General features: G+C 36.3%; 1 protein-coding gene across 13 annotated transcripts in view; it reads left to right on the top strand.

The window, feature by feature from the left end:
• The window catches only part of DTNA (dystrobrevin alpha), a 342,095-nt gene that overhangs the window by 294,655 nt on the left and 34,589 nt on the right, over positions 1-12,851 (top strand). For all 13 annotated transcript variants that reach the window (XM_025038598.1, XM_025038599.1, XM_025038596.1 and 10 more), the window contains 2 exons: positions 9,564-9,651; positions 11,134-11,231. In XM_025038598.1, coding sequence (XP_024894366.1) covers positions 9,564-9,651; positions 11,134-11,231 — 186 coding nt within the window. The remainder of the gene's footprint in view (positions 1-9,563; positions 9,652-11,133; positions 11,232-12,851) is intronic.

Raw genomic sequence — 12,851 nt, 5'->3', positions numbered from 1 at the left:
TCTTATTCCCAGTGAGTTTGGTTCCACAATGTTATATGGTGGCTGAAACAATAGAACTAAAAATACTGAATTACCAAAAAAAAAAAAAAAATTGTATGAGTAATCTTCAAAGAAGAATATGGTCAATATAGATTTAATTATGTCTGAAGGCAATGATATGCACTCACACTGTGTCCTCTCCCCCCATAATTCTAAGCACACTCTGATTATTTCTATCACTTTTCTTTGACCTTTTGTTAATTAAAGTTGTAGCAAAGAAATCTCCAAAGAGGAGAGCTTAGAGTTTGTTACTACCAGCCCTCTTCCCTACTCAAGTGATTAATCATATTGACTTGATGGTCACTTAAGACCATAAAACTGTCTCAGCTGAGACACCTTACATCTACTTGATGAAAGGTAGGTGTGATTTGTATTTTGAAAACAAAGCAGAATTTAAGACTGATCAATGAAGCAGACTCCATTTTAATAGTTGCTGCCCTCTATATTCTCAGAGCTTTTTTCAGTCCTTAAAACATTCCAACTTCTCTTTCAAATTTCTCATTTTTCCTTCTCTTTCCTTTCTGTTTAATTAGATCCTAACAATTCTCCACATCTGCCATGCTTATATAAGTAATGTAGTGATCTCTCACCTTCTTTATCATCATTATAGCTATAATCTTTATCATCATTCAACTATGGTGAGATTTGTAATGGTAATAATCATAAGAGCTACTTTTTTAAAAAGCACCTGCCTCATGCTAAGCACTGTGTTAAAAGCTTCATTTACATAATATTATATAAATTACATATTGCATAATAACACAAATTACATAATACATAAATTATTTACATAATTTATAATTACAGAGTTATTTACATAATTTCCCGTAGTCCTTAGAGTAAGACCGTAAAATAATACTGTACTATCATCCCCATTGTATAGATAAGTAAAGGGATCAGTTAAGAGAGTTACATGACTATCCCACAGTCACATGGCTACTAAACAGTGGAGCAGAGATTTTTATCTTTCTTCACCCTATCACAAGCTCATAACCACCAGGCAACACTGCCACTTATAAAACCTACATAAACGCATGCTCTCCAGAAAGCTTTTCTGTACACTCCTCCACACTGCAGCCACCAAATATCTATTACCTGACATTACATATTCTACTATGTTATTTTATTGCATTTTAACAAACATTTTGAGCACATCCTAGTAATAAGAATGGTGATAATGAGTTACCATTTGTGTATTTTTTTCTATGCATTGTGATGTCTCATTTTGATTATAAGCTTCAAAGGGGCAGGGATTTTGTCTTCAGCTTTTGTATCTCATCACAGCAGCCAGAATATTAGTAAATTTTACATTTATGAAGCACTTCAAAAATTCAGAGTCCAGAGTGCTAACCATTACACTATGGAACCAGAAGCGCTTCAAAAATTACAATGCCCTTTCCCACACATTAATTAATGTGCTTGTCAAAGCCCTATGAGTTTGGATATTATTTCCATTTGGATAAGTCACTCTAAGACATTAAGCGACTTATCCAAGGTCACATGCTAACAAGGGCTCGTACACAGGTCTTCTGACACCAGGTCCCATCTGTTTTCCACATCATTCTTCAGCCTTCCTGTCTGTGCTACAAATAGGAACCATGTAGCTGTTCTTGGTTAAAAGGTTTGTTTTTGTAATTATTCATATATGCTTCTAATTAACTCTATGTGGGGACCTTCTACTCCACCTCAGCGGCTTAATACAATGGGAAATTGACTCATTGGTAAATAGTCTGCTGCTAAATTAAAAAAAACTCTTAGGTGTCATTGTTGGTTCTGATGTCAGAGAAGCCAAATAAATAAGCTATAGCTCAAGGGAGAATTTCTGCTTTATTCCTAATTCAGTGAAGTTTTAAAAGCCTTAATGATTTTCAAGCACTTCTCCAGTGGGGGAGGAATGGGTCTCAAAATGCTATACCATGAGGGTTTTTTCCGCCCTTCCCTAAAGCTTATCAAGTGCCTGGGTTTGCTAGTGGTTTATGAGGACTGACTGTGGCAGGCAGATCAAAGGATCAGAAATCAGCCCAGAACTTCCAGTTCTTACCTTAATTATAGCCTTGATAGCTACCATTCAGAAGTTTCTGGCACATTTCTCTCAACTCTGAAAAGGCCCCTTGATTAAAGGAGGGAGGGGTACAATTAAAGACTACAGTCTATGTCATGATCAATTGCAGTCACTTAGACTCCTGAACTTACATAACCAGGTTCTGCTTATACATTTTTCTCAAGGACAAGAAATTATACATTTTGATGCCTATTTTTAGGTTTCATATACAAGGTCTAAATTTTTATTGGCTTGACTGCTTGGACCCTTTAGTAGATTCCTCTTGCATTTAGTTTACAACCCAGAGCCCTCACCACGGCCTCGAAGCCTGTGTGTGGTCTAGCCCCTGCTTGCCCATCTCCCAGCCTTAGCTGTCAGGGGTTCTCCCACTCAATCACAATACTAGTCACATCAGCTTTTGATCGGTTTCTAAAAACAATTCCTAAAACTGCCTCAAGACCATGATGCTAGTTCTACTCTATGCCTAGGATCTTCTTCTCTATTTTCTTCTCCTTCCATACACGAATGCACTGGCTCCTTCCGTGGCTTCCAATCTCAGGTTGAAGGCCTCTCCTCAGGTCAGTCTCCTATATTAGTCTCTATCATGGCAACTATTTCTTTCATTCTTACCATAACTGTAACCATTGGTTGATTGGTTGGGTGGGTTGCTTGGTTGGTTGGCAGGCAGGCAGGGACCTTCTTTGACTTGCTTACCAGCATTACTCTGGCATCTTGCACAGTGCCTGGCACACTAGAGGTACCCGATAAACATCCGTAGATGTAGAATATTGACAGTGTTTTAGGTAAAAATTCCTTTTCGCTCTAAGTAAAATTTTTAGGAGTCCTCAGAAAATCTTTCTTACTAGTAAAAAATTAATATTTTTACTATTGAAAAATCATCTATTATAAATCAGCCCTTAAACTGAACATTTAGTGTAAGAGTATAAAGTAGATGAAAAAGTAAAGTATTAAGCTCGACATAGACTTGAATGAAGACAAGCACGAGCAATTCATTGATGTGGGAAAAGCAACTGTTGGGGGCAAAATTTTAAAAAAAAGTGATATTGGGCAAGAATTAAAAACGTTTTTCGCATACTTTCTTGTCTCTTCCATTTCATATTATTAGTTCAGTAGGGTTACTGTAACAAAATACCACCAATGGTGTGGCTTGAACAACAGAAAGTTATTTTCTCACAATTCTGGAGGCTAGAAGTCCAAGACCAAGGTGCTGGCAGGGTTGATATCTCCTGGGGTCTCTCTCCTTGACCTGCAAATGGCTGCTTTACTGTGTCCTTACATGACTTTTTATCTGCACAAGTACAACCCTAGTTCTCTTCCTCTTCTATAAAGACACCTGTCATATTCAGTTAGGGCCCCACTCTTAGGACCTCATTTAACTTTAATCACCTCTTTAAAAGCCCTGTCTCCAAACGCAGCCACGTTCTAAGGTACTGGGGGTTAGGGCTTTAACACATGAATTTCAGGGGAGACGATTCAGTCTATAACACATTTCAACACTGTATTCACTGCATTTTATGCCTTTAATATTTTTAATATCTAGGCTAAGATTCGATCGACTCTTAAGTAATTGTTGATTGTGAAAAATGTAGGTTTATTACAACCTGTTGGAAGAGAAAAGAAATTATCTGCACTTACTGACAGTTTTTTTTACATGAGTTTTCATTTCCTTGTTAACAGTATTCCTTTTCTTCAGTAAAATGTTTAGGAGCTTTAGTTATAGGACTAGACTTTTGAGAAAGGTATTTCCTTAGAAACCTAGAAATATAAATCTAAAGAATGTCACATGGCCAGTGTGCATATCTGCATTAATTATGTTGTACTCACAGAGGTTTTCTCAGCATAATCAGATGATAAATTGATTTTAAGATGAGTTCACTTCTCTGTTATAGATTCTAATACATTTTAAGTTTCCATGGAAAATGAGAATGACAGTACCAATCTGATGAGGTTATAGATTAAATTAGCTAGCCTAGTGCTGGACACATGGGAATAACTCAGTGTTAGTTTCTTCTTTAATTTTGAATAGGACTGAAGGCATATAAAAAGTTAGTTTTTAAATTTTTATTTTGTAAAACCTGTCCATTATAATAGGGTAGAAATAAACTGATAGTTCATGTATGTTCATCAATATTGTCAAATGGATAAACTTCAGAGTATGCTTTCTCCAAATGTGCTAAAATATAGTTCAGAATGTTGTTCGATAAATCGTACAAAAAGGACATTTTGATTACAAGTTCATGGTGGTGTGCAGCTTTGCACACAGGAGCAAGGAGAAAGAAATGAAGGCTATCGCTGTTAAGCTAACTCCTCCCTTTGTCTAGGAAATGAGAGATATGAAGACCACCTATTGCTTGTGTAAAGTCGTTCATTGATTCAACTAAATTGTCTTCTTTTTGGTATAGCTTAATATACTGCCTAATAACCAATCATATTTCTTTGAACAAAAAGCTAATTTATAGATAACAAAATGATGGTGCAAAGATGGTCATATCAAGACAGTGTTACCTGCTTTTTAGAGGTAAGAGTAGAAAGAAGTCTCACAGTCTTACCATGTGCCCTGCGCTAAGCACTTTACATGGTACTCCTGAGAAGCCATGAGATGAGTTACCATTGTATCCCTGTTTTATAGATGAGATAACTGAGGCACAGAGTGGTTAAGTGACCTGCCTAGAGTCACACAGCTAGTAAGCGAGAGGGCTGGGATTTGAATCCAGAAATGATCCAGACGAACCTCCCACTCATTCTTTAATAATATCCCTACCAGTGGTTCACCCCTTCTAAGAATAAGCATTTCTTTTGAGTAGGAGCTTATTTACCCCTTTCAGATGTCACCTGCTTTCCTAATCTTTAAAACAACAGCAACATGTGAACCAAAAGAGAATTTGCCATGATCGGGGGTAGGGAAGATCTACTGTTTGTAAATACAAATGTGTATAATGACATTTCTATAAACTTTAGCATCTATAGAAAGTAAATAAGGAATCTATATGCATCCATAGAGTGTATCTTGATTTTTAACTCTGCCAAAAGTGAATATTTCGCAGTTCGATTTTAGATGGCATGGTTGGTTTTAAAGTACAGTATTTCATCTGTATTCTGATTTTCTCAAAGTGTTGAGGATTCATGCAAAGCCAAGAAAGACATAGAAGAGGTGGGCCAAAGACCATGACATTGCTAGCCTAAGAGAGCTAACCTTTATTCATTCTTTTGTCAAACTAATTCTTAGGTAGTTCCTGCCGTGTTCAAAGCACTATGCTAAATATTCAAGATCTAATGGTGAAAAGATTGAACCATTCTGCCTTCAAAGTTATAGGTTAGTGGAGGATAAAGACAAGTGAAAAGGCAATTAAAATGCAAAGGGATAACAGCTATAATAAGGTCAGTGCCATGCAGAGCGCTAAGGAATATATATGAGAAGCAATGAACCCAAATTTGGAGGTTGGAGGTGAGGGTAAGAAATGAAAGCTAAAGCCAATAGTAGGATGAAGAGGAATTAGCCAGGTGGAAGTGGTTGGAGGGAGCAGAGAAATTGTTCGGAGCAGAGAGAATATGGTGCATCTGAGGAACTTAAGTTTGGTGAGGCTACTAGAGTAACAGGTGAAAGATGAAGCTAGATTAAGCAATACCCTATAAGTCTTAGTTAGGAGTTTCAAAAATGAGAACCTATTGAAGGATTTGATGCATAAGAATGTTACAGCCAAATACATTTTTAAAAGATCACCAACTTCAGGATAGAAAATGAACTAAAAGGAAGAATAAGTCTGAAATCAAAGTGACCTGTTGAAAGGACTTTACACTAATCCAGGGTAAGATGACACTGGCCTGGAGCATATCCGTGACTTTGGAATAGAAGGAAATGGAGGGATTTGAGAGTCTGTAGAAGGTAGAATGCATGGCCTTGTATATGATTATAGCATAGTGGGTTGTTAAAGTCAGGGTCTCAGTAAAGGAGCGTGAGGTCTCCCTATAGAGAAGCCATTGTTATGCTAATGTTTATTATTATTATCCATGAAGATTGCCATTTCTTGATTTCCTGTCTTTTCCTTTCAAACCAGTCATTAAAGAGCCAACATTTCATGCTTTGAGAATTAGTTCATTTCCCTCCCCATTCTTCAGTCCCATAAAATTATTTCTTGGGGCATGATATCACTTATATGTAGGATATAAGCCTAAAAGCAACAAATGAACAGGACGAACAGAGACTCATGGACATGGACTATAGACTAGTGGTTACCAGAGGGTGGGGAGTGGGGAGAGGGAGGAGGTAGACAGGGTAAAGGGGGTCAAATATATGGTGACAGAAAAAAATATAACTATGGTAGATGAACACACAGTGTAAATATATATATGCCTTACTGTTAAAGTGTTAAAAAAAATTACTTCTTGGAGCCCAGTATCACTTCATTCTTTTCCACCTTGACCCTTCTGCTCACTGACTCCTAAAGACCTGAACAGGGCTCTAACCCATAGCATTTTGCTCTTAACCAACTGCAAAAATAGGATATAACCTCATAAAGTAATCTTCCATTTGGTGTTAACTAGTAATGCCTTCTCAGGAAGCAATCCTCCTATTAGCAATTTGCATTTTAATATCTGAGGCCTAATGACCTTAAAAATTAATCCGTAGTGATAAAATTCCTATTACCATTTAGACAAATGGAAAAAATATTAGGAGAAAACATAGAAGTATTTCTGGTGGCCTTTGGATAACATTATTATTTGATTTACTTTCCCCCTCTAGAAATCAGAACATGCCTGCAAAGAAAAAAAAAAATGTGACTAAACCCTGAGTTCCCAGAAATCTTTGCTAAATCATAATTTAGTAAGCCCTAGCTTAGCTGGGCAACTCGAGTTTCCTAGACTGCCATTTTGAAATCACTGGCAACAGCCACTAGCCATGTATTTAAGGTAGAAAGTGAAGAGCTTTCAAAATAATAGATCTTTCCACTTCAAATGCAGTCTACACAGCAGCCAGGTTTTAATCCATCATAGCCTTGTAGCAAGATTACTGATTATAAAGTCTTGAAATGAGTATCCAGGGATGGAGAAAGTATTGGAATCAGTATTTCTTTAATGATTTAGGGATTATTGGCCATTTATTTTCAACTATTTGTAATTGAAGTCTTGAAATAATGGAATTTATCAGAGAAATGGCTCATTCACTCTTGTATAATTTGAACATACTGAAATAGTACATGTGGACTCATAAATCGTTTGTGTGCACAAAGAGGTAATATATCACTCCACCCCTCGTCCCTTCAGTGCTGGGGGGAGGAAAGGCGTGGAAGTATGAGTTATAGCTTACTAGACAGAATCTCATAACTTCACATCTTACATTTCCAGAAGGCTTTTTTTATGTAACCTTCATATTATTTAAACTTGCTGGTCATTCGTGATAAAAGACACTTTTATCATGAGGTTTTAATATCAAGATTTTTTTTATTATTTATTTATCAAACACTCACAAGTGTTTTTGACAAAGTCACTTTCAGGCAGTCAAACAAATCATTGTCGTGGGCTTGGAGCAATGGACCCTGTTGTCTACATAGTGTTGAATTAGGCTTGTAGTCACTAATATACCAGCCAGAAGTGATAAACATGTTGAAATCAAATTAAATTGTTTCTTTGTGTTCTAGGCATCATATTAGATTGATGCTTTTTACATGCATTCTTTTGGGTAAAAGGAAAGAAAAGACTCTTTCTGAGGATGAAGAAGTGACTTGGTAAATGGAGAAATTCAAGAATATTCTAGGTACTTATCACAGCCCGGAGAAAAGGGCTAAACCTAGAGTGGAAGTCTTCAGTATAAGAACAGGTATTATTTACACATATGAAGAGTATAGAGTAGTGCAGAGATAATGGATACAGGAATGTCTTCCAAATGATGAGAAACAAAATGCTACAATAATGGATTCAGCCAACCAAGGAAGAGATAACTAATGTCACTGGAAGCACATAATGATTTTCACTCATCTTCTCGCTTTAGAACAAAAGTTAAAAGACTATGTTGCATATTTACTTATATGTGAATGTACATACAAATGATATAAATGTATGTTACTTTATATAGATCCAAAACTTTTCACTGGGTATTCTTTACAACCTTCATAGTGGCATAGAAGTGTGTCATTGTTAATGTATAATGAGTACTCATTTTTTCTTTAAGGAACTTAAGAATAAGAGTAAATGGAGAAACTAATTTCTAATCTTGATTCTGACCTGTTATTCACAGTAATAACTGATAAACCAAACTCTGACCAACTCATCTGTTAACAGGATTAATGTCACTGGTGTGTTGCACAGAATTTTTTTAACGGCACCCAAAACTTAGTCTTGAGTGCAGGGCCTTCTGAAATATGGAAGAGTTGATATTTGTATTAGTGGTTTTTTATTGCTTTTGCTTCTATTTGCATTAATTTTTTAGAGACTCAGTTCATCCTTATTCTAGGACAATTTCTGTAAATTTATAGGAGGCATTAAACAATTCTCATTAGTGTCATTAGAAGCCACTATTATAATTCCACTTCTCTGGAAGTAAATATAAAATAGCAAGTTACCTAGGTAGTAATTTTATTCATGAGAATTATATTAGTTACCTATTGCTGCATAACAAATTGCCCCAAAACTTAGCAGCATAAAACAACAAACAACTGTTATCTCACAGTTGGTCAAGAATCTGGGTTTGGCTTAGCTAGGTGCCTGGGGCTCAAGGACTTTCACAAGGTTGCCATCAAGCTGTTGGCTGGGCCTGCAATCCCATCTGCAGTCTCTGCCCATGTGGACTCATTCGCAAAGTGCCGACTGGCTTCATTTCCTCATCACATGGGTCTTTCCACAGGCCACTTTATGACATGACAGCTAGCTTCCCACAGAGTAAGGAATCAAAAGAGCTCAAGAGAGAGAAACCATGGTCTTTTAATAACCTAACCTTGGAAGTGACATTTCTTTACTTCTGCCGTAGTCTGTTCATTAGAAGCAAGTCAGTAAATCCACTAAAGGGAGAGGATTAACACAAGTGCGAATACCAGAAGGTGGGCATCACACCAGGCTAACCACAGTTCGTGGTGGTGGTTTTCATTTTTAATCTAGCTTCCATATTTTCTAACACATCTGTTTTGCACATGTATTACCTGTGTAATAAGGAAATAAAAACGTTAAAGGTAGTAAAATTAAAGAGAAAATATTATTTTGTAAGAAATATTGATCAGAAAAGTAACTCCTCTTTAGAGCTTTCTTAGTAAGACAATTAAATTGAATGTAGTCAAGATTCGTTAATGACTTTTCTGGCCACATATTAAATCATGTTATGAATCCGAATCTGAGATTATTAACCTAACAGGGTTTTGTATAGCTTTCAAAATTTTTGTGCCAAAAAATTGAAGTAGCAAATCCCCCTAGTGGTAATATAAAATACATGTATCTTTCTCATTACCTAACAGTCTCCTTGCTCTGTGTTCAATAGTATGCTTGAGAGTTCAAACCGGCTTGATGAAGAACACAGGCTGATCGCCAGGTATGCAGCAAGACTGGCAGCAGAGTCCACTTCGTCTGTAAGTAGTCTGAGTGAGAGGATGTCATGTTCATTGTCATCCTTATAGTTGGTGCTATAACAGCAGAACTCAAGAGTTGCTACTGTACAGTCTGCAAGACCTAAAAATGGTCTGGCTTTCCACTGCTTCCATTTTTTTCCCTTTTCAGCTATCATACTGGTATGCCATAAATCTATAGCTTGAAGTATTCCATTACAACGTTGCGGAACCAGCCTAACATCTAATTTGTCTGGGTAATTCCTGATCAGTTAATATAAAGAGCAAAGCCGTGACTCAATTCACAACTGGCTCAGATAAGTTTCTACTTTTATCGCTATGCAAAATACATACAAGAAAAATTATGTAATGAAATCAGAAGAAAAACCTGGGTCACAAGTTTTTACCACACTTAATCTTTCCTACAGTCATTTTTCCATACATTAAAAAGCAGGCTGAGTTTCCCCATGTCTTGAGTTTAAGCAATAGGTGCCATTTTTAAAATTTGGTGTTCTTTGGTAGAAAGATAAGTTGTGATTTTTATAATTTGTTTTAAAAACAATAAATATTGACAGAAATTTCTACAGTGTACCATAGAGCAAAGCAAGCAAGGCACAGTAAAGTACACATAATTGTTACTGTAGAACAATGACAAATTAACCCATGACTAAATACACATATACATATGTACATATATATAAATATGACATATTATTACTTGTATATACATGTATAGATGTACATATGGACATGTAATCACATACCATTATATGTTTATGTGTGTATTTAATCAAAGACCAATTTATATATTCCATATATAATTTGTGTGTATATATATACACACATATGTGTATGCCTATATATATAATTTTATAAGAATAGAGAAAGCTATGACTGCATATACACCAGTTGTTAAAGCTAGTTACATGACCAAACATAATGAGGTATAAATGTAAAAGAAATATATATATATATATCATCAAAATTAAATTATATATATGAATAAAGAAATGCTAAAAGTATGTTGACCAAAAGAAAAGAAAGTTGTATTAAATATGACTTTAAAACTATGACATTTTTAATTGTACATTACAGTGATTGAACAGTAATTCTAGAGAAAGCGTTATCTCAACAGTGAAATGCTTTTTTATACCCACCTGCAGTGAGAGGACAGTTGCAATGTGGAGAGCATGGCAAGAATGAAATAGCTCCCCAAAGACTTCAAATCAGAAAGTTAAAAGAACAGTTTTTTCTGTTTTGTGTATGTATTTGTCTGCCAAAGATTCTGTTCTGCTTTCCATTGCATAGATGTGTTCCAGATCCACAGGAAAGTTAGTCCTTAGGAGAGGAATGGCAATCTGATTTTATGTATTTGTTTTTTCGTTGTTGTGTTTTCAGAGAAATAGTTTCTTCTTTCTTGTCTGCACATCTCATAATTCCTGTCTTCTCAGTCACATGTGGGTTCCCATTTCCAATATTAAGTAGTATAAACCACATGTTTTACAGCAACCAACTCAGCAGAGAAGTGCTCCTGACATTTCCTTCACCATCGATGCAAATAAGCAACAAAGGCAGCTGATTGCAGAACTAGAAAATAAGAACAGGTATGGCTTCTTAGATGTGTTGGCTTTTTTGATCAAAATGTGCATTCATTGATAACCTATAGTCATGCTTTAAAATATCCAGGTTTTTGCTCTGTATGCATGTTTAAGGGAAGATATCTTGAGCCAGTGATGTTGGCTCAGTAGAAGCTAGTCTTTAGATTTTAGATCTTCAGAAGCTTCATGAGAAAACATACATAATTCTGAGATGTCAAAAAAATTAACGTTGTCTCTCTAGACAGTCTCATTTCCCTTTTTTGGACACACTTATTTTTGTTAAGGAGCCATCTAATGCAGAAGGTCCTGCTTGAGTACTAGAAGGAAATTATCTTTGCCATCCAGAGACAAATAGAAGGCTCTCCAAGGAGGGACCCTATAAGAACCCCAGACTAAAAAGGGGCATTTGAACTGGCCACCATCGCCCTGGTGTTCAAGCTAAACATCTTCATGTCCAGTCCTTCAGCAGGTCCTTTCTTTGTTCAATGCAAATTGATTCACAGTCCACTCCAATAGCTTATCCCCAAAACTATCCACTTTATCTCCAGCATGACCACTCAATCCAACCTGCCATTTTACAAAACATAGATCATATCATGTGATTTCCTGTCTAAAACTCACTGATGAGTTTTCATCACACTTTAACTAAAACTCATCCCTCTTACTGTGGTCTGCAAGGTCCTGCCTACCTTTCTAGCCTCAGCCCACCTTGCTCATTACGCTCCTACTTCTTTCTGTCTTTACAGCCTTTGCGCTATTTTCTCAGCTTAGAAATCTCATTCTCAGGACCACTGCATGGATGGTTCCTTCTCATCATTCAGGTCTCAGCTCAAAAGACCACCTGTCTAATCTTGCCCACTACCTCCTACCCCAGGAACCACTCTTAATTACAGCCCTGTAGGGGAGGGGGAGCAAGAGAGCAGGGAGGAGGCATATGACTTATCACTACCTGAAATAATTGCATTTATTTGTTTGTTTCCTTGTTTATTGTCTGTCTTCCCTGATTGAAATGGAAGTTTCTTGAGAACAGAGGCCATGCCAAATGGCCCCTGGATTCCAGAACCATGCCTGGTACATTGTAGAAGCATGGTAAAAATATAAAGTGAAAGAAATAATACATAGCTGAGTAAGATCTCAAACTCAATGCTGAGAAAGCCCAACATAAGAACAACTTGTACATTCTACATTTCTTAGAACAGCACCAAAATGTCTTAATACTTAATTCCATTCTTAAACACTGATGTCACTTCTGAGATCAAACTGGTAAAGGAGAAGGTTGTGATAATTGTTTCATACCTATATAGTTTGACCTGAAAATTTTAGAATAAATGATCTTTAAATATTCTTTAAAGTTCTATAGAAAAAAAATTAAAAGGAAGGTACAAATTTGGTTGTCACGTTTTTATAATCTTAGAAAGAGAAAAGACTAAAATGAAAACTCACTAGCCCACACATGTTTTATCTTGGTTGCAGTGTTAATCTACTCCCCCGCCTCTCCAAAGCACTTTGTTTTCCCTTCCCATCCTTTTCTTTCACCCAGCATGGGGATAGCATACTTGAAGAGAAATCACGACTTCCTTTAAGGAAATACCCAGGGATATCTGTCTTTTTGTGAGATTCCAGAAT

Source organism: Pteropus alecto, unplaced genomic scaffold, assembly GCF_000325575.1.
Source record: "Pteropus alecto unplaced genomic scaffold, ASM32557v1 scaffold146, whole genome shotgun sequence".
NCBI classification, from domain to species: domain Eukaryota; kingdom Metazoa; phylum Chordata; class Mammalia; order Chiroptera; family Pteropodidae; genus Pteropus; species Pteropus alecto.
This window is presented reverse-complemented; position numbering and strand designations above follow the sequence as displayed.